Source organism: Lithobates pipiens, unplaced genomic scaffold (genome assembly GCF_037356315.1).
Source record: "Lithobates pipiens isolate NorthernLeopardFrog02 unplaced genomic scaffold, aLitPip1_a1.2 Scaffold_25, whole genome shotgun sequence".
Lineage (NCBI taxonomy): Eukaryota > Metazoa > Chordata > Amphibia > Anura > Ranidae > Lithobates > Lithobates pipiens.
The window spans coordinates 72,722,503-72,748,575 of record NW_027507787.1 but is presented as its reverse complement, the minus strand read 5'-3'; the positions used below and the strand labels follow the sequence as shown (position 1 = coordinate 72,748,575).

Here is a 26,073-nt window from a genome sequence, read left to right as displayed (position 1 = left end):
CCTTATGCCCTGTACACATGGCCGGTTTTCCCGTCGGAATAAACTCTGAAGGTTTTTCTGAATTCCACTAAAACTGTCTTGTGTACACACGATCACACCAAAGTCCGATCGTTAAGAATGCGGTGACGTACAACACGCACGATGGGACTAGAAAAAGGAAGTTCAATAACCAGTAGCCAACAGCTTCCGTCTCGTAGTTGCTTCAGAGCATGTGTCGTTTTTGGTCCGTCGGAACAGCATACAGACAAGCATTTTCCTCCGATAGGAATTGGTTCCATCGGAAATATTTAGAACATGTTCTATTTCTAGGTCCATCAGAATTTTTGAAAAAAAAAGTCTGATGGGGCATACACACAATCGGAATATATGATGAAAAGCTTCCGTCTGACTTTTTCTGACGCACGTTCCGCTCATGTGTACGCGGCATTAGAGCCGGCGGGGGACTGATGCTGCATCCTCCTAGTTAAGTAGGATTCTGAAAAAACTACACATACATACACTAATGTATTAAAACTGAACTCCAGTTAACACTGTATAGGCAGTTACAGAAAATAGTTTTGTTCCTTTATAGGACCAAGTTTTTTTTATAACAAAATAAAAGCTGATCATTGTAAGCACCCCTGCGGTTGTAAATGGTTTGTCTCAAACCTGTAAATTCTGCATTTGCAGAACAGCTTGTTTTGTAGAAAAACAGACTTACTGGCCAGATCACCAGGTAAAAATAAAGGAAAGAAAGTCTATAAAGGAAAACTAATGCAGCCATCACATCTAAGAATTTGTAAACTGCAATATAATAAATGTTTGCATTTGGGTTTAATACTGCTTTCAAAATGTTAGTTTTGCAAACATTATGTTACATTAAATGCACATAGGACCGTTTTTGTGCTGGCCGGCTCATGCTTAGCTAAGATTTGATGGTGGTTGCTGTATTGAAAATACCGTACTTATGTTATTTGTCAGGAGCACACGGGTCATCATACTGAAAATAAAAACATGATTATAAATTAAAGCTGAACTTCAGGCAAGCAGCTAATTGCAAAGATGTAATACATATATGAGAGTTGTTTTATGTGCCAAATAATTTCTATTTCTATACATCTATCCCTGAGATTTACATATCCTTCTTGCACAGAGCAGACAGGTGGATGACACCAGCAGTTAAAGAGGAACTTCACCCAATCCCATTATATTAAACTGGTATATGCCACTTGCCTTTGGTAATCTTTTATCCAAGGAAACATACTCACAAGTCTAAAGAATCCTGTGTTGTCCCTTTGGCCCCCACTGCTCTAATGCTGCACGTCCCACCCCACCCCACACCATAATCTGTATTTACTAGTCATCAGGGAGCTGGCAGTCTCTTTTGATCTCTTGCAGCCACCCCCTGACGATGAAGCACTAGATGAATATTGGTTTGACTTGCGCTGTGGGGAAACCTTGTGCCACCCCCCATGATATGTGTTGTACTAATCATAGGAGGCAGTGGGAGAAGGCTATAAATCATTCTCACCTAGGTGAGATTGGTAGCGTGGGGGCAGGATCAGGGTAAAAAATAAATATCTAAACAAGTGCACTGCTTTACGCTGCTCATAGGTGTGCACAGCCTATTGTATTAGGATGTGCACCCCAAAGCTTAAACATGTTTGCATGGGTGTGCATGTGTATACCTGTATATACTGACGATGTCAGCAGAGCAATGGACAGTATCAGTAGGGCAAAGATTGGTGTCAATAGGGCAGTGGACCGTGTCAGTAGTTTGTATTTTTATACAATTTTTTTATGGAGCCCCATTAGGGGTCTTTGGTCAATTATCAGGGGTCTAAACAGGGGGAATCTGTACCACACAGGGCAATTAGGGTGTGCCCAGGCATACCTGGCCCACCCTGTGTGCATGCCTATGATGTTGGTGGTGGAGGAAGGATTGAGATGGTGGAAAGGTAATTTTTATAGTAAAGGTATACAGTGGTTTACTCCTCAAACCTCAGCCTGCTGACTAGTCAGTGAAAGAGGAGCAGCAGATCAATGAGGTCATCCCTCTACTCTCTCTGCATTTGCATTCAAAATACTTGGATCCTAGTTCTTCTCCTCCCTCTCCCGGTCTCAATGCTGCATGTGGGATTGCAAGAGGTTGATCCCAAGTTGAATTCAAGTACTTCCATTTACAAAGTATGAATAATGCCGCCTTATTCTGACAGACCTAGAAATAGAACATATTTTAAATCTTTCCGACGGAATCAATTCCTATCGGGAAAACCGTTCATCTGTATGCTATTCCGACTGACCAAATACGATGCAAGGGTAGCTATTGGTTACTGGCTATTGAACTTCCTTTTCTAGTCCCGTCATATGTCATCTTGTTAGAAACTAACGGACTTTGGTGTGATCGTGTGTAGGTAAGCCCATTCGGTCGGAAAAGACCATCAGAGTTTATTCTGATGGAAAGTCCGGTCGTGTGTACATAATGTTTAAAGTGATTGTAAGGTTTTTTTTTTTTAAATAACAAATATATCACACTTACCTCCACTGTGCAGCTTGTTTTGCACAGAGTGGCCCAAACCTCATCTTCCGGGATCCCCCAGCGGCTCTCGCAGCTCCTCCCCACATCAGATAACCACCTCAGAGAAGCACTTTCCCAAGGGGGTTACCTTGCAGCGCGCTCCCAAGTCCAGCATTACGCGTCCATAGCTGCCAAATGTGTGACTCGGCCCCACCCCCGGCACCCGCATCATTGGATTTGATTGACAGCAGCAGGAACCAATGGCTGTGCTGCTATCAATCTATCCAATCAAGAGCTGAGAACCCCGGGCAGAGAGACAGCGCGTCCCCGCCAGGTCAAGTTTAAGGGCTCAGGTAAGTAAAACAGGGGGCTGGTCACTGCCAGGTGTTTTTTCAGCTTAATGCATAGGATGTATTAAGGTGAAAAAACACGAACCTTTACAACCCCTTTAATTTAAAAAAGCTGTATTCATTCCTGTCCATTAATATTATTAAAATTAGTCAGATTTTTAGGTGATTTTTTTTAAACAGCAGCAAATTGGGCCATGTTTTACAGGTGAAAAACAGGCATTTGTAACCAGCAGGGCTGTAGTCAGAGAGTGATTAAAGTGATACTAAAGGTTCATATTTTATTTTCTAAATATGTTTCTTTAAGGCCTCTTTCGCACGGGACAGATCCGTGATGATCCACCCCGTGGACATCCGCTTGCTCAACGGGGATCGCACCGTCAATCCCCGCTGAGCAGGAAGATGACAGGTCTGCCTCTGCACACTGTGCAGGAACGGACCTGTCAGAGTGCCGCTCTCCCCTCCCACAGTCCGTCGTCACCCAATCCGATCCACAGACAGATGGAAAAGTAGGTTTTTCCTCTGTCACACTTTTTCGGATTGGAGCGGGTCGGATGTCAGCGGACATGTCACCGCTGACATCCGATGCTTCATTAGAGTTAGGTCTATGGAGCATCCATTCAGGTTTGCCTAAAAAAATTACAGGCAGACCAGAACGGATCGTTCGCTTAAAGGAGGACTAAGATAGTGTACTGTTGGTTCACTTACCTTTTCCTTCATTTTCCTTTGTAAATGCTTTTATTCTGTGTGTGAATTTTCAACTTCCTGTTCCTCCTCTAGAAGCTTGGCCCCATCATCCGAGCTGTTCTGGCTGGGGGTTAGTCAGCATGCTCGCCCCTTCCCTTGGGACTACATCCCTGCAGGGAGACGCTGTGTGCGTTCACAGGCATGGGAGGCAGGGGAGCCTTCCTTTAAGGCCGTGACATTGCTGCAGGGAGCATGCTCGAAAACCCGGAAGTTGAGGAGAACATACAGAGATGGAAGGAGGAAGTGCTGATAAATCCTATTTATCTAAGACGTAAATAAAAAAAATTGCAGAAATAACAGCTAGATTCATGATCTATATAGCATGTTGGCAACATTTTTTTAGCTTTACAACCCCTTTAAGGATTTATGCTTACAAGCTGAAAATCTTTATCTGCATTTTGATGGCCAGCGATAAAGTATCTGCAGACTGTGATGTACACAGTATGAGTCGGTGCAATGAGTATAGTCTGCAGAAAGTGGGTCCTGCGCTTGCTGAGATATGCTGCAGCAATAACATGTTGTTCATGCATTAGTCTATGTAACCACAGAGTTCTATACAGTATCTGAGCCCTGTGCTCTAGATGTGTCTGGGAAGATTTTCCTATGAATACGTTAACCACTTAAGCCCCAAACCATTTTGCAGTCCAAAGACCAGAGCACTTTTTGCGATTCGGCACTGCACCGCTTTAACTGACAATTGCGCGGTCGTGCGACGTGGCTCCCAAACAAAATCGGTGTCCTTTTTTTCCCACAAATAGGAGCCTTCTTTTGGTGGTATTTGATCAACCCTGCGGTTTTTATTTTTTACGTTATAAACCAAAAAAAAGCGTCAATTTTGAAAAAAACACATAATTTTTTACATTTTGCTATAATAAATATCCCCCAAAAATATATAAAAAAAAATTTTTTCACTCAGTTTAGGCCGATACGTATTCTTCTACATATTTTTGGTAAAAAAAATCGCAATAAGCGATTATTAATTGGTTCGTGCAAAAGTTATAGCGCTTACAAAATAGCGGAGAGTTTTATGGCATTTTTATAATTTTTTTTTTTTTACTAGTAATGGCGGCGATCAGCGATTTTTTATTGTGACTGGGACATTATGGCGGACAAATTGGACATTTTTGACACATTTTTGGGACCATTGTCATTTATACAGCAATCAGTGCTATACAAAGGCACTGTGTAAATGACACTGGTAGTGAAGGGGTTAACCACTAGGTGGCAGTGTAGGGGTTAAGTGTGTCCTAGGGGTCGTGTTTCTAACTGTGGGGGGTGTGGCTGTGTATGACACGTCACTGATCTCTGCTCCGATCACAGGGAGCAGAGATCAGTGACACTGTCACTAGGCAGAAAGGGGAGATGCTTGTTTACATTAGCATCTCCCCGTTCTTCCTCCCCGTGAGGCGATCGCGGGTTTCCCCGCGGCGATCAAGTCCGTGGGACCCGCGATCGGACTCACGGAGGTTCCGACCAATGCGCGCAACGCGCACGCAATGTCATGGCGGCAAATTTAAAGGGACGTACCTGTACGCCCATTTGCCTGTCCATGCCATTCTGCCGACGTATATTGGTGTGTGCCGGTCGGCAAGTGGTTAAAGGTAGATGTCTTTTCAGAGAACCATAACTCAACAAGTTTGGCTTCATAGTTTAAGATTAAAGTGGTAATTGTTTTTATCCAAGAAACTGAACATTATATAGCTTTAATCATCAAAGTAGAACTAAAGCCAAAACTTTATTTTTTCATTTTAATTGTTATAGAGTAAAAGGAGTTATAACCCATCAGTTTCTTTTATTTTTTTTAAATTTGCACCCATTGGGGAAATTTCCCTTTATTTCCTGTCCCATACAAGAAAAGTGAGAGGAAATCCCTCCAAAGTAGAAGAATCCCCTTGTTGTCACCAGAGTCAATGGAACTAGTGTCCCCATTGGAATATTTCTCCTCCATTGTTCTGGTGACAGCTCAAAATGGAGTGTGCAAAATCTAGTAAACCAATAAGCTTCTCAGTCTTTTTGTCAAAGCTTAAAGTGATTGTAAAGTCAGAAGTTTTTTTTTTATCTTAATGCATTGTATGCATTAAGATAAAAAACCTTTTGTGTGCAGCAGACCCCTCAGCCCCACTAATACTTACCTGATCCCCATCTCAATCCAGAGATGTTGCCGGACAGTCTTGTCTGTCTGGGACACTCCCTCCTCATTTGCTGAGACAACAGCGTGGTGCCATTCGCTCCCACTGCTGTGAACCAAAGTCAGTGAGCCAATGAGGAGAAAGAGGGGTGGGGCTGAATCACGGCCCCTTGTCTGAATGGACATATGGAGCAGTGGCTCAGGTGTACCCATAGCAAGCTTCTTGCTCTAGGGGCACTTGGCAGGAGGGAGGGGCCAAGAGCTCCGGCGAGGTACACGAGAAGAGGAGGATCTTGGCTGCTCTGTGCAAAACAACTACAGGAGGAAGTAAATATAAGTAATTTCTTGTATTAAGAGAGGTATGGAGAAGGGACCAGGGTGTATTGCTTTCAGTGCAGTCTGTATGGAAGTCTGGGATCTAAGCTATTAGTTCAGCTTTAGATAATACTTGTATACTTGCACAGCCTCTTGAGTTATTTGTTGAGATCGGTAGTATGTTTTAGAAGTGTCCAACATCAACTGGGAAGACTGTAAAGCTATAACATTCATTATGTGTATATGGCAATGACTTGCAACAGCTTTTAGTGTCGTCTTACTACTGTAAGTCATCCATGCACTACTGCTATGGGACTGCTGTAGGAGCTACAGTGAGAGACAAGCCAAATAGGAAGAATTCTTAGCCCACGTACACACGGTCAGAGAATCTGTCGGAATGAGTCTTATCGGACAGCGTCGTCAGATAATCCGACTGTGTGTGGTATGCATCGGACTGATTCCGTCCGAATCTCCGTCCGATCCAAATTTCCAACATGTTGGAAATATTTCCCGACCAACTGGGCCGGACGAACCTAATCCGATCATGTGTATAGCATTTTGATCGGACCAAGTGCCACGCATGCTCAGATCAAATTCCTACATCAAAGCTATTGGCTACTAGCCTGAATGTAGTCCCATCGTAACGAAATTACGTCATCACGTTCTGAAAGATCTGATTTTTCGCCAACTTGGCCCGACCGTGTGTATGCAACAGTTTCGGACACAATCCGTCGGACTAAATCCGACGGGCAAAATCCGACGGATTTGGTTGGCAAAATCTCCGACCGTGTGTACGTGGGCTAAGAGAACACAGGATGAAAGTCAGCTCTCCTGGAAAACCCAGGAGACACTAAGTTTTTCTGGGTCCTCTTCTGATAATTGAAGCAATCCACTCAAGGTCTTCATGCAAGTTCTGCATGTCACCCAGCCATAAAGAACAGGCCATCCCCAAAGAATCTTAGGTAGGGGCAGGGCCTTTTGAAGAAAGCAAATGGACACAGAGCCCCCCCAATCAAATGATAAGACTCAAAGGATAAGTGCAAACAAAGTCCAAAGGATGCTATGTGTCACATGAACTAAAAAAAATGCATGGGCAACAATATAGCAGCAAATCCTTGTGCAAAGTGTAAAGTAATCTGTGTGAACACAGTGGCAAATGCTGTGTATAACTAGTGCCATAACTATATTATTACAGTCCATGAAATAAGTCCAAAAAGTGCAATATGCAAAGGAAATCCAACGGTGTCCAATCAAGCTGTGAGCAACAGGTCTTGATGAGTGCTCCCCCCCCCCCCCCCCGTGTTCTTTTTACCACGCACCCCCTTCCTACCACGTACTGCACGCCAGGAGATTCAGTTTGCTGTTCCTGGCCGGCCGGACTGAAAGAAAGTGAGCATTCAGTGTGCACTTCCTGTCAGTCTGGCTGGGAACAAGAAACTGAATCTCCTGTACCGCGCGGTACCCAGCCGGACTGCAGGAGAAAGGAACAGGAGCTTGGCCACGCTACAGGCCGCAGCATTTATAGGAAGCGGCGTCATGGAAAGGACCCGCCCTGCTGGGGCCCCAGGCCAGCTCGGGGTTCCAAGCCATTGTTTGGTTGCCTGTCCTTTTGTGATGGGCCTAGGTAGGGGCCAAGGGCCTGGTAAATGTCCAGTTGTGAGACTGAGGAGAATGAAAACAGTATATTGTGAGAGTTCCAATAATGCACAAGCAGGTCCGGTGGGAAGCTGACTGGAACCATTTACAAACAGTAGCATTGGATCGAGATCCTTGAATGATGCTGACAGCTTTTGCAACAAGAAGCAGGGATGTGGCTTGACCGGTCAACACCCCAAACTGGAGGCTTTCTACGAGGAGGTGGCATAGGCCCTGCACATTTCCCACTCCTTGGGAACCATAGTGCTCAACTAATAGCTTGGGAAGATCTTTCGGCGTCCAGTGCAGTTTAAGTGTTTTGAGGGACAAACCCTCTTCTTCAGAGCCAAAAGAATGAATGGCTTGAGGCTGGTCTATATAGTATGCCTTTATTGAGCTAAAATTTCAAGTCCAACCCCCTGCCACAGGGGGTTTGGACCACAGATCAGATGACCCCATTAATCTAAACAGTGTGATCACCATCACATCCTTGAAGGATAGTGGTCTGTAAAAATGACATATACATATACGCTGGACAACATTCACTACAAAAGACAGCATATATGGTGAAAAAATGTTTTTATTTTTTTTTTTTTTGCATCCTCAATTGAACTGCCTGAACAACATTACTGATCCCTACCATAAAACCTTGTACATACCAAAATCACTTTGAAATGTTCACTCAGACTTTGTTTTGGGGCAGTTTATATCAGTGTATACGTTCCTTGGGTGCTATATTGCAAAGTAGTGCTATAAAATACTTCAATCCAAAATGCCTGTACAGCCTGTGGAACGCATGCTGGGATCACAAACCAAAAGTGTGGGCACCGTTTGCATTCCATCCACGCATTCTGGTCTGCCGGACGCGACTTCTGGCCTATTCATGACGTCACATCCAGTCCTGAAGTGTCCCACAAGCTCTGTCACTGCCACCTGCCAGCTGATTACTGCCTAGATGCCACATTGGATGCTGTGCATTCTTCCCAAGCCATTAGTTGAGCACTATGGATCTGAAGGCAGTATCATCTGAATTTTATGATACGCTTGTTACTGTCATGTATTTGTAAGGCGGCGTACACACGCGGGGACTGTCTGCCGAAACGAAGTTCGTCAAACAGTCCGCTCAAACTTTTGAATGAACGAACACGCCCACACACGGCACTTTTTGAGCGGACAAATACGGCAAGCTTTGTTCGTCGTACTAAGTCCGCGCGACTTTTGAAATGAGCGGACTCGCCCACACACGAGGCAACAGTCCGCTCATTTCGAGCGCGTGTGCAGGTAGGCGGGGCCCGCGACGGAGACGTCGCGGGCTCCGCCGCCTGGAATGGACTTAAAGGGGAACCCCAACGCCGAAAAAAATCGGCGTGGGGGTCCCCCCAAAGTCCACAACAGACCCTGGTCCGAGCACGCTACCCGGCCGGCCAGGAAAGGGGGGCGAGCGAGCGCGCCCCCCCACTCCCGAGCCGTACCAGGCCGCGTGCCCTCAACATGGGGGGTGCCTTGGGGAAGGGGGGGCCGCGCGGCCCCCCCACCCCAAAGCACCTTGTCCCCATGTTGATGAGGACAAGGGCCTCTTCCCGACAACCCTGGCCGTTGGTTGTCGGGGTCTGCGGGCGGGGGGCTTATCGGAATTAAAGGGGGCCCCCGGATACCGGCCCCCCCACCCTATGTGAATGAGTATGGGGTACAATGTACCCCTACCCATTCACCTGTAAAATAAAAGTACCCAAAAAAAAAACACAACACACGAGAAAAAATATTTTATTGCACAGCTCCGGGGGTCTTCCGTCTTCGGGGGTCTTCTCGCCGGACTCCTCCGCTATCTTCTTGTAGCTCTTTTGCTAGCGGAGGAGTCCGGCTTTCTTCCTCCCCGCCGCCGGCCTCTTCTCCCGACTTCGGGGGTCTTGTCCCCCTCTTCGGTTCTTCTGCCGGGCCACCGCGCCTTCTTATAGCTCTTTTGCAGGCGGTGGCCCGGTCTTCTGTCGCCGCTGTCGCCGCCGCCTTCCGTTCTTCTTGTTCTTCTTGTTCTTCTCCAGGAGATGTTGACACGTCGCTCTCTCCGGCCGGAATGCCAGAGCCGCTGTGCGGCCACTTATATAGTGACAATGGGGCGGTGTCACATGGTATATGTCACATGGGTTGGTCACATGGTGACCCCGCCCCCCTTACGATGTCATAGTCCCCATGTGACATCAACCCATGTGACCAACCCATGTGACATATACCATGTGACACCGCCCCATTGTCACTATATAAGTGGCCGCACAGCACGGCTCTGGCATTCCGGCCGGAGAGAGCGACGTGTCAACATCTCCTGGAGAAGAACAAGAAGAACAAGAAGAAGAAGAAGAACGGAAGGCGGCGGCGACAGCGGCGACAGAAGACCGGGCCACCGCCTGCAAAAGAGCTATAAGAAGGCGCGGTGGCCCGGCAGAAGAACCGAAGAGGGGGACAAGACCCCCGAAGTCGGGAGAAGAGGCCGGCGGCGGGGAGGAAGAAAGCCGGACTCCTCCGCTAGCAAAAGAGCTACAAGAAGATAGCGGAGGAGTCCGGCGAGAAGACCCCCGAAGACGGAAGACCCCCGGAGCTGTGCAATAAAATATTTTATCTCGTGTGTTGTGGTTTTTTTTGGGTACTTTTATTTTACAGGTGAATGGGTAGGGGTACATTGTACCCCATACTCATTCACATAGGGTGGGGGGCCGGTATCCGGGGGCCCCCTTATTAAAGGGGGCTCCCGGATTCCGATAAGCCCCCCGCCCGCAGACCCCGACAACCAACGGCCAGGGTTGTCGGGAAGAGGCCCTTGTCCTCATCAACATGGGGACAAGGTGCTTTGGGGTGGGGGGGCCGCGCGGCCCCCCCTTCCCCAAGGCACCCCCCATGTTTAGGGCACGCGGCCTGGTACGGCTCAGGAGGGGGGGCGCGCTCGCTCGCCCCCTTTCCTGGCCGGCCGGGTAGCGTGCTCGGACAAGGGTCTGTTGTGGACTTTGGGGGGACCCCCACGCCGATTTTTTTCGGCGTTGGGGTTCCCCTTTAAGTCCATTCCAGGCGGCGGAGCCCGCGACGTCTCCGTCGCGGGCCCCGCCTACCTGCACACGCGCTCGAAATTAGCAGACTTCCCTCCGAGCGGGAACAGTTTGCTCATTTCGAAAGTGGCCTACACACGGGCGGACTGTTCGCTCAAACCAAGTTTCAGCGGACAGTTTTTCGGAATTTCCGAAAAACTTTGTTCGTCAAACTGTCCGCTGAAACTGTCCGCTGAAGCCCCACACACGAGCGGACTGTCCGCTGAAACACTGTTCAGCGGACAAAGTTGAGCCAACAGTCCGCCCGTGTGTACGCGGCCTTAGTGTATCACTTGGCCAGTTCCTAAATAGACTTGGTTCTTAAATAGACCCTGCTTGACTCAAGATGGCTGTCAAAGTCATGTGGGGTCCCAGCATCCAATCCGACACCTTAGGAAATCATAGAGGAACCAGGTTCCCCACAGCTTCCTTTCCCTTCTGCATTGCCACTTTGGTCGATCGCCACCTGAAGTGGGGGATACAGACTGCACCTGCCTACACAGTGGACCAGCTGCAACTTTTTGCTCCTGTTGTAAACCATCAGGATAGCACAGCTGGTCAAAGCTGTTGACCTGTCTGCCCCTTCACACGGGAGAATGCACTTGTTGGCAATTGGTGTGTGATGGGGCAATGTCAGTAATGACAATTCTTACGGTTGGCTACACTGGTCTTATTCATCAAAGTCAATTAAAGTGAGGTGGGTCAAAGCTGTTATCTTGCCTAGGTCCCCATGGTTCTTTAACCACTTAAGGACCGCCGCATGTAGAAATACGTCGGCAGAATGGCATATACGGGCACAAGCACATACCCGTACGTGCCTGCCTTCCAGCGGGTGGGGGGTCCGAACGGTTTCTGGCTATCCCCTCTTGATCGCTCCTGGCGAATGAGAAGCTTCCCCCGTCTGCGTAGTGTAAACACAGGCAGGGAGGAAGTGATGTCACTCTCCTCGGGGCGGTCTTTTTGACTGTACTGCGAGGAGAGGACATAGTAAGTGTGCACGGACACTACACTGACACGTAGGTCCACATAGGCACACAAATCACCCCCGATCGCCCCCCGATCCCCCCGCCCCCCCTCCCAGTCACAGTGTCACTGATTGCAGTGATCATTTATTTACTGATCACTGCATTTAGTGTCATTTGTGACAGTAAAAAGTGTCAGGGCAGTTAGTGTTAGGTCCAGGGTAGCCCCCTATCCCCCCAATAAAGGTTTAATCTCCTGATTGCCCCTAGAGTTAACCCTTTCACCCCCTTTTGCCAGTGTCACTAAGCGATCGTTTTTCTGATCGCTGCATTAGTGTCACTGGTGCTGCTAGGTATCTAGTTATTTTTTTAGGTTCACCGCCAGGTTTTTATAGTGTTAGGTACCCCCATATACTACCCAATAAAGGTTTTAAACCCCTGATTGCCCATAGAGTTAACCCTTTCACCAGCGATCACTGTATAAGTGTCACTGGTGACACTGGTTAGCCAGTTAGTTATTTAGGTTCCCCATCAGGTTTTTATATAGCGTCAGGGACCCCCATATACTACCTAATAAAGGTTTTAACCCCCTGATTGCCCCTAGAGTTAACAATTTCCCCCCCTTTTGCCAGTGTCACTAAGCGATCGTTTTTATGATCGCTGCATTAGTGTCACTGGTGCCGCTAGGTAGCTAGTTATTTTTTTAGGTTCACCGCCAGGTTTTTATAGCGTTAGGTACCCCCATATACTACCCAATAAAGGTTTTAACCCCCTGATTGCCCCTAGAGTTAACCCTTTCACCAGCAATCACCGTATAAGTGTCACTGGTGACGCTGGTTAGCCAGTTAGTTATTTAGTTATTTAGGTTCCCCGCCATTTTTTTATATAGCGTCAGGGACCCCCATATACTACCTAATAAAGGTTTTAACCCCCTGATTGCCCCTAGTTAACCCTTTCACCAGTGATCACCGTATAAGTGTTACGGGTGACTCTGGTTAGTTAGTTTGCGTTTTATAGCATCAGGGCACCCACCATTTATTACCCAATAATGGTTTAACCCCCTGATCACCCGGCGGGTGATATCAATTAGGTTTTAGGGTCAGATAGGGTCTGCGTCGCCCCAGGCAGCGCTAGGTTAGTGCCAGTACCGCTAACACCCACGCGCAAAGCATACACCTCCCGTAGTGGTATAGTATCTGAACAGATCAATATCTGATCTGATCAGATCTATACTAGCGTCCCCAGCAGTTTAGGGTTCCAAAAAAAATGCATTGTTATCGGGATCAGCCCAGATACCTGCTAGCACCTGCGTCTAGCCCCTCCGCCCAGCCCATCCAAGTGCAGTATTGATCGATCACTGTCACATACAAAACACTAAACACATAACTGTAGTGTTTGCAGAGTCAGGACTGATCCCTGCGATCGCTAACAGTTCTTTTTGGTAGCGTTTTATATTTAAATCCTGAAGGCGGTGCTTGGTTTTCGGGGTCCCGTACGCGGATAGGCTCCCAAAAATTCCCCCACATGTGGTATCCCCGTACTCAGGAGAAGCAGCAGAATTTATTTTGAGGTGTAATTTCACTTATGCCCATAGCATGTGTGAGCAATATATAATTTAGTGACAACTTTGTGCTAAAAAAAAAAAAGTTTGTAATATTCCCGCAACTTGTGGCAAAATATAAAATATTCCATGGACTCAACATGCCTCTCAGTAAATAGCTTGGGGTGTCTACTTTCCAAAATGGGGTAATTTGGGGGGGGGGGGTTTGTGTTATTTTGGCATTTTATGGCCTTCGAAACTGTGATAGGTAGTGAGGAGTGAAATCAAAAATTTGCACCCTTAGAAATCCTGAAGGCAGTGATTGGTTTTCGGGGTGCCGTACGCGGCTAGGCTCCCAAAAAGTCCCACACATGTGCTATCCCCGTACTCAGGAGAAGCAGCAGAATTTATTTTGGGGTGTAATTCCACTTATGCCCATAGCATGTGTGAGCAATATATCATTTAGTGACAACTTTTTGTAAACTTTTTTTTTGTGTCATTATTCAATCACTTGGGACAAAAAAAAAAATATATTCAATGGGCTCAACATGCCCCTCAGCAATTTCCTTGGGGTGTCTACTTTCCAAAATGGGGTCATTGGGGGGGGGGGTTTGTACTGCCCTGCCATTTTAGCACCTCAAGAAATGAGATAGGCAGTCATAAATTAAAAGCTGTGTAAATTCCAGAAAATGTACTCTAGTTTGTAGACGCAAACCAATAAATATACGCTTATTGACATTTTTTTTACTAAAGACATGTGGCTGAATACATTTCGACCTAAATGTATGACTAAAATTTAGTTTATTCAATTTTTCTTATAACAAAAAGTAGAAAATATCTTTTTTTTCAACATTTTCAGTCTTTTTCCTATTATATCATAAAAAATAAAAATCGCAGAGGCAATCAAATACCATCAAAAGAAAGCTCTATTTGTGGGAAGAAAAGGACGCAAATTTCGTTTGGGTACAACATTGCATGACCGCACAATTACCAGTTAAAGCAGTACAGTGCGAAATTGTAAAAAGACCTCTGGTCCTTAGGCTGACAATTGGTCCGGGGCTGAAGTGGTTAATCCATCTCTAAGGACATAGTGCTGTCTGTCTGCACAATGCTCTGGACACATTAAAAGACAGGTGGAATAGAAAATGTAGTGGCAACTTTGTCATGCAAAGTACGGTATCTGCTCCAGCTGGAGAGAAGGGAAGTTTAATCATTGACACGGAGAAGAGAACCTTTTCTTCTGTCTTTTTAGTACTGATAGTAGAAAGCCAAGAATAAGCATTCTCAGTGTAAATGAAATCCTGCAGATCCAATTGTGCATCTAAGGCCTCATGCACACTGAGGGTTTGCTCAGCTCCTCCAATTTCCTTTCTCACAGCAGGAGAAAAGCGACTTAATAAATATGGTATAAACCGTATTTTGCACGTGCGTTTATTAGCGTTTGCACAAATGTATTCATGATTGCTCATTTTAAGCGTTATTGTATATAACTTTATTCTGCTCGCTAGAATGCATTACCATGTAATGCGTCTAGCATTAACGCGCACTTATGCCTGTTTATGCGCATTATCAAATTTTTTCTGCCCAAATGTTTAATGTATGAATAATGCATATACTGTACATTTGCCATATGACTGATTTTTTACTTAACGCTTTCCAGCTTAATAAAATCTAAAGGGCCTTATTAAATTTTAGATTCTTTCATATGCATAAGTCCAGATTTTAATAAGCTTGAAAAACATATTTTAATATTTTGGTTTCCGAAAATAGCTAATAATGATGACTTTCATTAGCTGGATCTTTACTAGATCTCCATTATGGTTAAAGCACCACAAACCGAAAACGCAAACTCACCTATCCATCCATGTCTTCATGCTGTATTATGTTAAGAGATCATTTAGAAAACCTCTTTCCCTACCGGTAAATATAATATACCTATCTATTTAACTAATACTATCGACATAAGGTTTAAACATAATTAACAACTTCAGCCCTGGAAGGTTTTACCCCCTTAATGAGCAGGCCATTTTTTGCGATATGGCACTTTTTTCACAAGAAAGGCACTGCGTTACTTTAACTGACAATTGTGAGGTCGTGCAACACTGTACCTAAATAAAATTGATGCCCTTTTTTTCCCCACAAATAGAGCTTTATTTTGGTGGTATTTGATCACCTCTGTGGTTTTTATTTTTTGCACTATAAAAAATTTTTATGCACTATAAAAAGAGCGACAATTTTGAAAAAAAATAATATTTTTTTACTTTCTGCTATAAAACACATCCAATAATTTTTTTTCAAATAATCTAATTTCTTCAAAAAATTTAGACCAATATGTATTGGTAAAATAAAAATCCCAACAAGTGTATATTGATTGATCTACAAACTATGGGAGCGATTTTTAGCGGGACTGCGACATTTCAGTGGACAAATCAGACACCTAATTGACACTTTTGACAATTTTTTGGGGAACCATATGCTCTGTTACTGTACTAATGACACTGGCAGTGAAGGGGTAAGTCTTCTTCTTTTTGGGTCCCCCACCGGTGTTCCTGGCTTCTCCCCCTGGAGCAGTGCCCCCAGAGAAAGCTGCTTGCCCTGGGGGCACTGCTGCGTGCTCGCTCCATAGTGGCTACTCTGTGCTTTCATAAGACACAACAGGGTTGATTTACTAAAGGCAATTAGACTGTGCACTTTGCAAAATGTAGTTGCGCTCTGCAAGAGCGGTTGCTCCAGAGCTTAGTAAATAAAGCTCTGCTGACTTTTATCCAGTCATGTGCAAGCAATAATGCAGTTTTTATTCTTATTTTCCCTGCACGTCATTAGGTATTTTTTGCAAAGTGAAACTTTACCTTATTTACTAGTTCTGGAGCAAGTGAACTTGTAGATGGCAACTGCAAAGTGCACAGTCTATTTGCCTTCAGTAAATCAACCCCATAGAGCCGTGGTTCAGCCCCATCCCCAGCTCTCTTCTCAGTGGCTCACTGGCTGTGATTGACAGCAGTGGGAGGACCAGGAAAAAGGCAAGCAAAGGGACACATCCGGCCCTTGGACCGCAGTTTGGAGACCACTGTGTTATGCCATAGGATGGCTGAAAGTATTTTTACATATCTATAAAAATGTATCAGTTTGTCAGTTGGCTGTCACTGCTAAGTATTTTCTAAATGCCTTATGAAAAATACAGCACACAGTTCATTAGGATGAAGGAACTGACTTGTATTTATATTAAGATAGTGTGGCAAAATGCCTAATGGAATTGATGGGGAATAGAATGATAAGCTTGACAAAGTCATCTGCATCAATCAAAACTCAGCTTCTATAAATTAGAACTAATGATGGAATAGTTGGTCATAAATTCAACGATGATGCTTTAAAGAAAATTTAGGAGTTAGAAGGAGGTTTATTATGGGACTATTAGAGAAAGCAGGAGTTTACTAGGCGTATTAGGAAAAATAATAGCTATAGTTTGCAAAACAAACGGTTCATTATGTAAGAGGGTCTCTATAGCTATATAGCAAGTGCTTCCCCTCCTTGTATTTCCCAGTGGCTCTGCACAGCAGTATCATGTATGGGGCAACACATGACACTCCCCCAGCCACCCCACCATTATAAAGTGTATAACCCTTTCCCAGAGACATGCGAAGTGAGAGAAAATCCCCTAAACGACATCCCCTTACTGTTACAGTGACACTGATAATCATGACAAACTGACAAAGTGGATCTACCCAAGGGGTATGCAGAAAGCAATAAAACGTTACAGAGGCGTTACACTTCCTCAGTCTCGCAAAACTAGAAAACATTTTAGGCTGAAGTTTTTACACAATGTACACTTTAAAGTGGGACTTTACTCTATAAAGTGCTTCTAAAGGCTGAAGGTTTTTTCAGCAGTCCCCCAGCCCCCCCGTCCTTACCTGTGCCCCCCCCCCAATCTAGAGATGTTCACGATAGCCTTAGCTGTAGGACTCCCCCTCCTCATTGGCTGAGACAGCAGTGGAAGCTGTCTCTCTCTGCTGTCTCAGCCAATGAGGAGGGGGAGTCCTACAGCTAAGGCTATCGTGAACATCTCTAGACTGGGGGGGGGCACAGGTAAGGATGGGGGGGGGGCTGGGGGGCTGCTGAAAAAACATTCAGCCTTTAGAAGCACTTTATAGAGTAAAGTCCCACTTTAAAGTGTACATTGTGTAAAAACTTCAGCCTAAAATGTTTTCTAGTTTTGCGAGACTGAGGAAGTGTAACGCCTCTGTAACATTTTATTGCTTTCTGCATACCCCTTGGGTAGATCCACTTTGTCAGTTTGTCATGATTATCAGTGTCACTGTAACAGTAAGGGGATGTCGTTTAGGGGATTTTCTCTCACTTCGCATGTCACTGGGAAAGGGTTATACACTTTATAATGGTAGGGTGGCTGGGGGAGTGTCATGTGTTGCCCCATACATGATACTGCTGTGCAGAGCCACTGGGAAATACAAGGAGGGAAGCACTTGCTATATAGCTATAGAGACCCTCTTACATAATGAACCGTTTGTTTTGCAAACTATAGCTATTATTTTTCCTAATACGCCTAGTAAACTCCTGGTTTCTCTAATAGTCCCATAATAAACCTCCTTCTAACTCCTAAATTTTCTTTAAAGCATCATCGTTGAATTTATGACCAACTATTCCATCATTAGTTCTAATTTATAGAAGCTGAGTTTTGATTGATGCAGATGACTTTGTCAAGCTTATCATTCTATTCCCCATCAATTCCATTAGGCATTTTGCCACACTATCTTAATATAAATACAAGTCAGTTCCTTGATCTTAATGAACTGTGTGCTGTATTTGTCATAAGTAGGGATGAGCCGAACACCCCCCTGTTCGGTTCGCACCAGAACTTGCGAACGACCCCCGCGTTCGTTACGAACGTTAGAACCCCATTGAAGTCTATGGGACTCGAACGTTCGAAATGGAAAGTGCTAATTTTAACGGCTAATATGCAAGATAGTGTCCTAAAAAGGGTTTGGGGACCTGCCTCCTGCCTCAGGGGACATGGGTCACTGCAAAAAAAAGTTTTAAAAACGGCCGTTTTGGCGGGAGCACTGATTTTAATGACGATTAAAGTGAAAAAAAAAAGGTGAAATATTCCTTTAAATATGGTGCCTGGGGGGTGTCTGTAGTATGCCTGTGAAGTGCCACGTGTTTCCCGTGTTTAGAACAGTCCCTGCACAAAATGACATTAAACGGAAATAACACCATTTAAAACTGCTTGCGGTTTTAATGTTATATCTGGTTCCTGCAATATGGTTGAAAATCATTCAGAAAAATGGCATGGGTAGCCCTCCCTGCCCATTACCAGCCTATTTGGGTCTTGTACGCATATTAAGGGGAACCCCGTACCCATATTAAAAAAAGGAAATGCGTGTGGCCCCCCTATATACTCAGAACAGCAGTATACAGGCGGTGCAAACAAGACAGGGACTGTGTAGGTTTGTTGTGTTAAGTTGAATCTGTTTGTAATTTTCAACCGGTACATTTTTAAAGTGTAGCTCCAGTCCAAAAAACTATTTTTAAGCTTTTTGGAAAACATAGGGAAGGGTTATCACCCCTGTATAATTTGTTTTGTCGTCCATCTTTTTTCATCTCACTTGCTGCTGTCTCTTTGCATTTGCAAGTAGGAGATGTTTGTAAGTTGGATGTTTGAAAGTAGGGGCCTGCCCTATATTATAGCGGTATGTACTGGGTACAGAGCACGCAGACAGCACGCACTATCTCCTAACACTACTGACTGCAAGCTCTATTATTAACCACTTGACCACTGGGCACTTAAACACCCTTAATAACCAGACCAATTTTCAGCTTTCGGTGCCCTCACATTTTGAATGACAATTACTCAGTCATGCAACACTGGACATATAGGAAATGTTTGTCCTTTTTTCACACAAATAGAGCTTTCTTTTGGTGGTATTTAATCACCTCTCAGTTTTTTATTTTTTGTGCTATAAAAGAAAAAAGACCGAAAATTCTGCGAAAAAATGAATTTTTCTTCGTTTCTGTTATAAAATTTAGCAGATTAGTAATTTTTTCTTAATAAATTTTGGCCAAAATTCATACTACTACATATCTTTGGTAAAAATAAGTACAAATTGGTGGATATTATTTGGTCTTTGTGAAAGTTATAGAGTCCACAAGCTATGGTGCCAATATCTGAAAATTGATCACACCTGAAGTACTGACGGCCTATTTCCTTCTTTTTTTTTTCCACAAAATTGTCATATTATCAGGTTATTTCACACACACAGCATATGCATACCACAAATTACACCCCAAAACACATTCTGCTATTACTCCCGAGTACGGCGATACCACATGTGTGAGACTTTTACACAGCATGGCCACATACAGAGGCCCAACATGCAGGGAGCGCCATCAGGCGTTCTGGAGCACCCAGGCCAATTCTGACATTTCTCTCCTACATGTAAAAATCATCATTTATTTGCTAGAAAATTACAGAGAACCCCAAAACATTATATATATATTTTTTTTTAGCAAAGACCCTGGAGAATACAATGGTGGTCGTTGCAAATTTTTATCTCACACGGTATTTGCGCAGCAATTTTTCAAACGCGTTTTTTGGGGGGAAAAAACAGTTTTGTGCTTAAAAAACAAACAAAAAAAACAGTACAGTTAGCCCAATGTTTGCATAAAGTGAAAGATGAAGTTATGCTGAGTAAATAGATATCAAACATGTCACTCTTCAAAATTGCACATGCCCGTGGAATGGCGCCAAACGTCGCTACTTAAAAAATCCCCATAGGCGACGCTTTAATTTTTTTTTTACTGGTTACATGTTTTGAGTTGCAGAGGAGGTCTAGGACTAGAATTATTGCTCTCGCTCTAACGTTCTCGGCGATACCTCACATGTGTGGTTTGAACACCGTTTTCATATGTGGGCGGGGCTTACGCATGCGTTCGCTTCTGCATGCGAGCACATGGGGACATGGGCGCTTTAATTTTTTTTTTTTTTATTGTTCATTTTACTTTATTTATTTTAGTTTGACATTTTTTTCCCCAAAAATATATTTTTGATCACTTTTATTCCTATTACAAGGAATGTAAACATCCCTTGTAATAGGAATATGGGGTGACAGGTCCTCTTTACAGTGAAATATGGGGGGTCAATATGACCCCACATCTCACCTCTAGGCTGGGAAGCCTGAAATAAAAAATAAAAAAAAGATTCTGGCTTTGATCGTACTGGCGAGTTGGTAGAAGCACCGGAGGGCGGTGAGGGGTGGGGGGCGTCTATGGCTGGGTATTTCAGGGTATCACCGAGTATGGCTGGGTATCTCCGAGTATGGCTGGGTATGGCAATTTATGGCAGGGTATTGCAGAGTATTGGGGGGTACTCCAGAGTAATGGCAGGGTACTGCAGAGTAATGGGGGTTACTGCAGAGTAATGGGGGGTACTGCAGAGTAATGGCAGGGTACTGCAGAGTAATGGCAGGGTACTGCACTGCAGAGTAATGGTGGGGTACTGCAGAGTAATGGCGGGTACTGCAGAGTATTGGGGGGTACTGCAGAGTATTGGGGGGTACTGCAGAGTAATGGGGGGTACTGCAGAGTAATGGCAGGGTACTGCAGAGTAATGGGGGGTACTGCATAGTAATGGCAGGGTACTGCAGAGTAATGGCAGGGTACTGCACTGCAGAGTAATGGCGGGGTACTGCAGAGTAATGGCGGGGTACTGCAGAGTAATGGCAGGGTACTGCAGAGTAATGGCAGGGTACTGCACTGCAGAGTAATGGCGGGGTACTGCAGAGTAATGGCGGGGTACTGCAGAGTAATGGCAGGGTACTGCAGAGTATGCACTGGTATTGCAGAGTATTGGCAGGGAATTGAGGGGTTAAATTCGGTGAGCAGCGATATGGGCACTGCAGATGCAGCCCACATCGCTGCTGACACCGATCTCTTTCCCCTCCGCTGTACCGATCGGTACAGAGAGGGGAGGGAGGAACCGGCGTCATAACATGACGCCGGTTTGTTTACCACGTGATCACTCCGTCATTTGACGTAGCGATCACGTGGTAAACGGCCGCGACGAGCGGCCGTTTACCGTGATCCGTGATGCGCCGGGTCCTGTGGACCCGGCCGTCACGGATGCTCTCGAGTGCGCGCCCCAGGGGGCGCGCGAGAGCAGAATTCTGGGAGGCCGTTAATTAACGGCCTCTCAGAGTTAAACAACCGCCCTGAAGCCGTTAATCGGCAATGGGCAGTTGTTAAGTGGTTAAAGCTAGATCACTAGCTATATAGGTGAGGTGAATATAGTGGTGTATACTGCGGTCAGGGCACAGACAACAACCACTACACAGCAGCAAGATAGGAAATCAGCCAAAAACGATCGGTGTGTACTGTGTTGAAGGTACACAGAACACCCACTGCTTCAGATGCTAACACACTACACGAGGCCGCCTCAAAGGCGCCCTTATATAGTGTGGGGCGTGCACTACACAGCCTGAGCTATGATTGGCCACAGGCAGGATGCCTGTGGCCAATCATGGCTCTCCTCGCTGCTGGCGCTGCGATTGGCCAAGCATGCGGGGTCACAGTGCATGCTTGGCCAATCATGGGGCAGCAATGCACTGAGCCATCGCAGTGCATTGTGGTCCGCGCGCGCGCCACTCGAATTTTGACGCGAACGGCCCAAACGTTCGGAATTCGCCGAACGGCCGAACAGCCAATGTTCGAGTCGAACGTACGTTCGACTCGAACACGAAGCTCATCCCTAGTCATAAGGCATTTAGAAAATACTTAGCAGTCACAGCCAACTGACAAACTGATACATTTTTATAGATATGTAAAAATACTTTCAGCCATCCTATGGCATAACACAGTGGTCTCCAAACTGCGGTCCAAGGGCCGGATGTGTCCCTTTGTTTGCCTTTTTCCTGGTCCTTGGGGCACTTTTCCTCCCACTGATATGAAACATTATTCTGCCATCTGACACCAATAATGGGGCACCATTTCTCCCACTGACACCAAAAATGGGGTACTATTCAACAAATGTGTCAATGTTTACTCCAACTGATGCCAAGAAAATTTAAACTCCCACTAGCCAAAGTCCTGCCCTCCTAGAGTCTGAAGGACAATAAACCAGGCCTTTGTTTACAATGTTTGGAGACCCTTGGCATAACATATGATGTAATATTTCATTAGCTGACATGGCTTAATTCATATTACCTTCTTTCTTCAAAAAAAAAGGGAATTCTTTTAGAAAATGGCAATAAAATGAATGATAATTTCATATTTCTTATATATTCGAGATTAAAACAGATCTTATGTGGAACCACTGATTATAATTTTTATGTAATAGCAACAAAACAACAGGTAGAACTCCTAAATAACTGCATATGTTATGCTTGCTCCTCAACTTCTTCAAGGAAAGGAAAGCGAAAAAAACCCCACTAAAAACGTTTACAAAATTTGAATGTCCTTCTCTTCCTGCACTCCCAAGATCTCGTGAACTATCAACAACACCCCTCCAGTAATCCCCCCTCCCTACCACTTCCATGCCAGACCATGCCACCTTTCTTTTTCTCAAGTCCCTGCCTGCCCAGATAGTGTTACCAGTCCACCACACAGACATGGACCCCACACCTAAAGTCCCACTTGCTTACTAAATCAGTCCATTCTTTGTTGTTTATGTGGTAGATGGGTTCTATACTCAAAATGTGGACAGAAGATGTCTTAAATTGCAGGCTAAAGCTGCCAATTTGTCAGTATTGAACATTTTATATGTATGGGATTGATTTTCTCAAGGCAAATAGGCTGTTCACTCAGCAAGCAAAACTACTGTCTGTTATTTCCCTTGCATGTGATTAGTTATGCTTTGTGAATTGGATTTTCACTGCATTCACTGAATTAAGGTAAAATTCCCTTGCAAATTGAACAGCCTATGTGCCTTTAGTAAATCAATCCTTATGTTTCTTCTTTTGCACAAGCTTGTTGTATACATCAGCTGCTTCTTAAAAATGTATGAAATATTTTTACAAACTGTATGTAGAGTATGGCTTATATTTCTTTTAAAGCCTTACAGTACCGTAGGCCTATGTTCAGAGCTGCTGATAGAAATCACAGGGCCCCGTACAACCTAACTGACAGGACCCCCCTCCTCTGAAAATATCAAATGATCTTTTTGCTAATATGCAACAGCTGTGATGCTATGCTTTGCAGCCATGGAAGAAAGTCAAAAAAGACCCATTTCAAGTGACCGGCAGCACTGCAGGGAAAGAGGCACACGGGGGTCCCAGACAGCAGGGAGCCCAGATACTAGAACCAATCTCTCTACAGCACAGCTAGAGGGAGAAAAAAAAAGTAGAGGCCGGCAGCACTACATAAGAGTCACAAGTGTCAGCAATAAGGCAAGTACTCAGCAGGGGGCCCTCTGTGAACTAATAAGGCCTTGGCCCAGTACAGGAGGACTGGCTGCTGGGCTGGAACAAGGGGTGGGCAGGAGGGCTAGCTGTCCTGGACACGGAGGTGTCATGTGACGTGGAGGGGGCACCACAAGGAGATTGGGGGAGGGAATTTGTGTTGGGAGGAGGAAATTGGGGGGGGGATGGAAGGGGGTAAGAATGGTTCTAGCATGGGAAATTTGGGGAGGTGTGATTTGGGTCAGATTTGTACTGGGAGGAGGGGGAATTTATGCTTAGGGGGTAAGCATGCAGATTAGTGCTTGATTTTTCTGGTGTGGGGGATTTTTGCTGACACATAATGCTCATACATTTGGTTGGGGGGGGGGGGGGTGGTCTATAAGTAGTTAAGCCCATGTCATCCCCTTGCTGACTGCATGAGCAAAGCCTTGTTCTCTCTCTGGATACATTTTGCAGCATTTTCACCAGAGAAGGAGTGATGCCTCTCTTGTCAACAGGTATAGGAGTGACACATGCCAGCAGGAGAGTATTTCCCTACACATTTGCACAGTCTTGACACTTGCATGTTCTTGTCATTTTCATTAGTGTGACACGATCCTTACCCTTTACTGAGTGAACAACCACTACCCCTTTCATGTCATGCCAAGTATTTCCTGCCCTTATAAAAAAAAACTCTTAAGGCAGGTTTTTTGACAGGTGCAGGACATTAAATATTATTGTAGCATCCACCTAAATATATGTTCTCCTTTACTAAGCTGCGACAAAAGCATATCACTACTTTTATAGAGAAACATTGTTTCCAAACAGCAGTAATACCCACACTAACTGTAATGATTTTTTTCTGTAACCTTGCTATAGGTATAAAAACACATGGAATTCATTGGAGTGTTCTCGTCACTGTTCTGGCTGGATGTATGTGCCATTCCAATATACGAACATCTGACAACTATCGAAGAGACTTTTTCAACCCCTACCACTCGCTTATTCTACCAGATGGCAGGGAAACCACTGCCTATTTATTGAAAGATATTACTAAAAGGTAAGAGAATTTCATTTCAGCGCAAACCCTTATATGTGATTGTGACTTTTTGAAAACATTCATACTTAATTTACAAAAATAAGAAATAACTGTGATGACATACAACAACTAATCTGATTAAAACATTTATTTTCTGCTTATGCAAGTTTGAATTTGAATAATTGCTATAATACAATGTAGAAAAGAATTACTATTATTTAAAAACATTTTGAAAATGTGTTTTTTATTTTTTATTTTATTAGTTCCAGTGATGGTTCTAATAATGATCATTTTATTAATAACTTTATTTAAGTATATAGTCCAAATACAGTATATAATGAAGCCAAAAAGCTTAACATACTGTAGAACATATATAAAACCAGTTTAAATCGAAAAGTAGCAAGGTATGTTGTTAGGTGCTGGGGTTTTCAACTAGGTAACCCATTGTGGATGAAGAAGGGTGTCTTTCAGGGTGAGGCCAGATTCAACATTAGTTTCAACTGGTGATAGTGGGTAATGTTTTTAATCAGATGAGTTTTAGATGTGGGGGGCATAGCCAGAAGAAGTAGGTTAAGAGGTATAGGAAGAAAATAAAAGTAAAATAGGGGTGTGGGGGGGGGGGGGGGGGGGTTAGTTGGGTTGAGGCAAAATGAGGAATGGGGAGAAAATTAAATCTTCACAATACTACTGGTCATTGCATCAGTTAGGACAGGGCCCTGAACATTTTTGTTAGCCTTCCCTTTGTTAGTTAAAGGCAAGGATGGGGAGGTTTTATCTAGTGTAGGGATGTAAGCCAAAGATCAGATGTTACAGGAGGAAAGCTTAGAACGTAGCCATAATAGCCATGTCAGAGACAGAGAGACCTGTGCTAGTGCATGGGCTTTTTCCATCTGAACACTTTGATTTACTCTGGCCCACCATTCAATAATAGTAGGGGGTGGAGTAGCTTTGCCTGCTTTAAGAAGGTGAATACTTAGGGATCCTATGTACTCGCCCACTGGAAGAGCTTTATCATTTAAAGATGTCGATCTGAGTAGTAAAAAGAGGGGCATGATCCAGCAGTTTTGTAATGGCTTCGTAGATGGCTCAAATCAGGATCTGATTTTGCCTGTGCTTTCCACCCAGCAACTTGATTCAAAGAAGCTGTACTACTTTCTATTTGGCTACTCCTATGCCCCGTACACACAAAAGGAAATTCCACCAGCAAAAATCTGATGTGAGCTTTTGGTCGGAAATTCCAACCGTGTGTATGCTCCATCAGACTTTTGCTGGCGTAATTCCAGCCAGCAAAAAATTGAGAGCAGGTTCTCTATTTTTTGGACGGAAAAAGTTCTGATTTGAAATTCTGATCGTCTGTACCAATTCTGATGTGCTAAATTCCTACGCATGCTCGGAAACAATTCGACC

General features: G+C 44.5%; 1 protein-coding gene and 1 long non-coding RNA gene across 2 annotated transcripts in view; both read left to right on the top strand.

Annotated features, from left to right (window-relative positions):
- LOC143930339 (uncharacterized) overlaps window positions 1-26,073 on the top strand; it is an 892,155-nt gene that overhangs the window by 840,546 nt on the left and 25,536 nt on the right. The gene's annotated exons all lie outside the window — the stretch shown is intronic.
- LOC143930338 (protein NDNF-like) overlaps window positions 1-26,073 on the top strand; it is a 55,827-nt gene that overhangs the window by 4,218 nt on the left and 25,536 nt on the right. Inside the window, exon 2 of the mRNA XM_077454596.1 lies at window positions 24,507-24,687. Coding sequence (XP_077310722.1) covers window positions 24,507-24,687 — 181 coding nt within the window. The remainder of the gene's footprint in view (window positions 1-24,506; window positions 24,688-26,073) is intronic.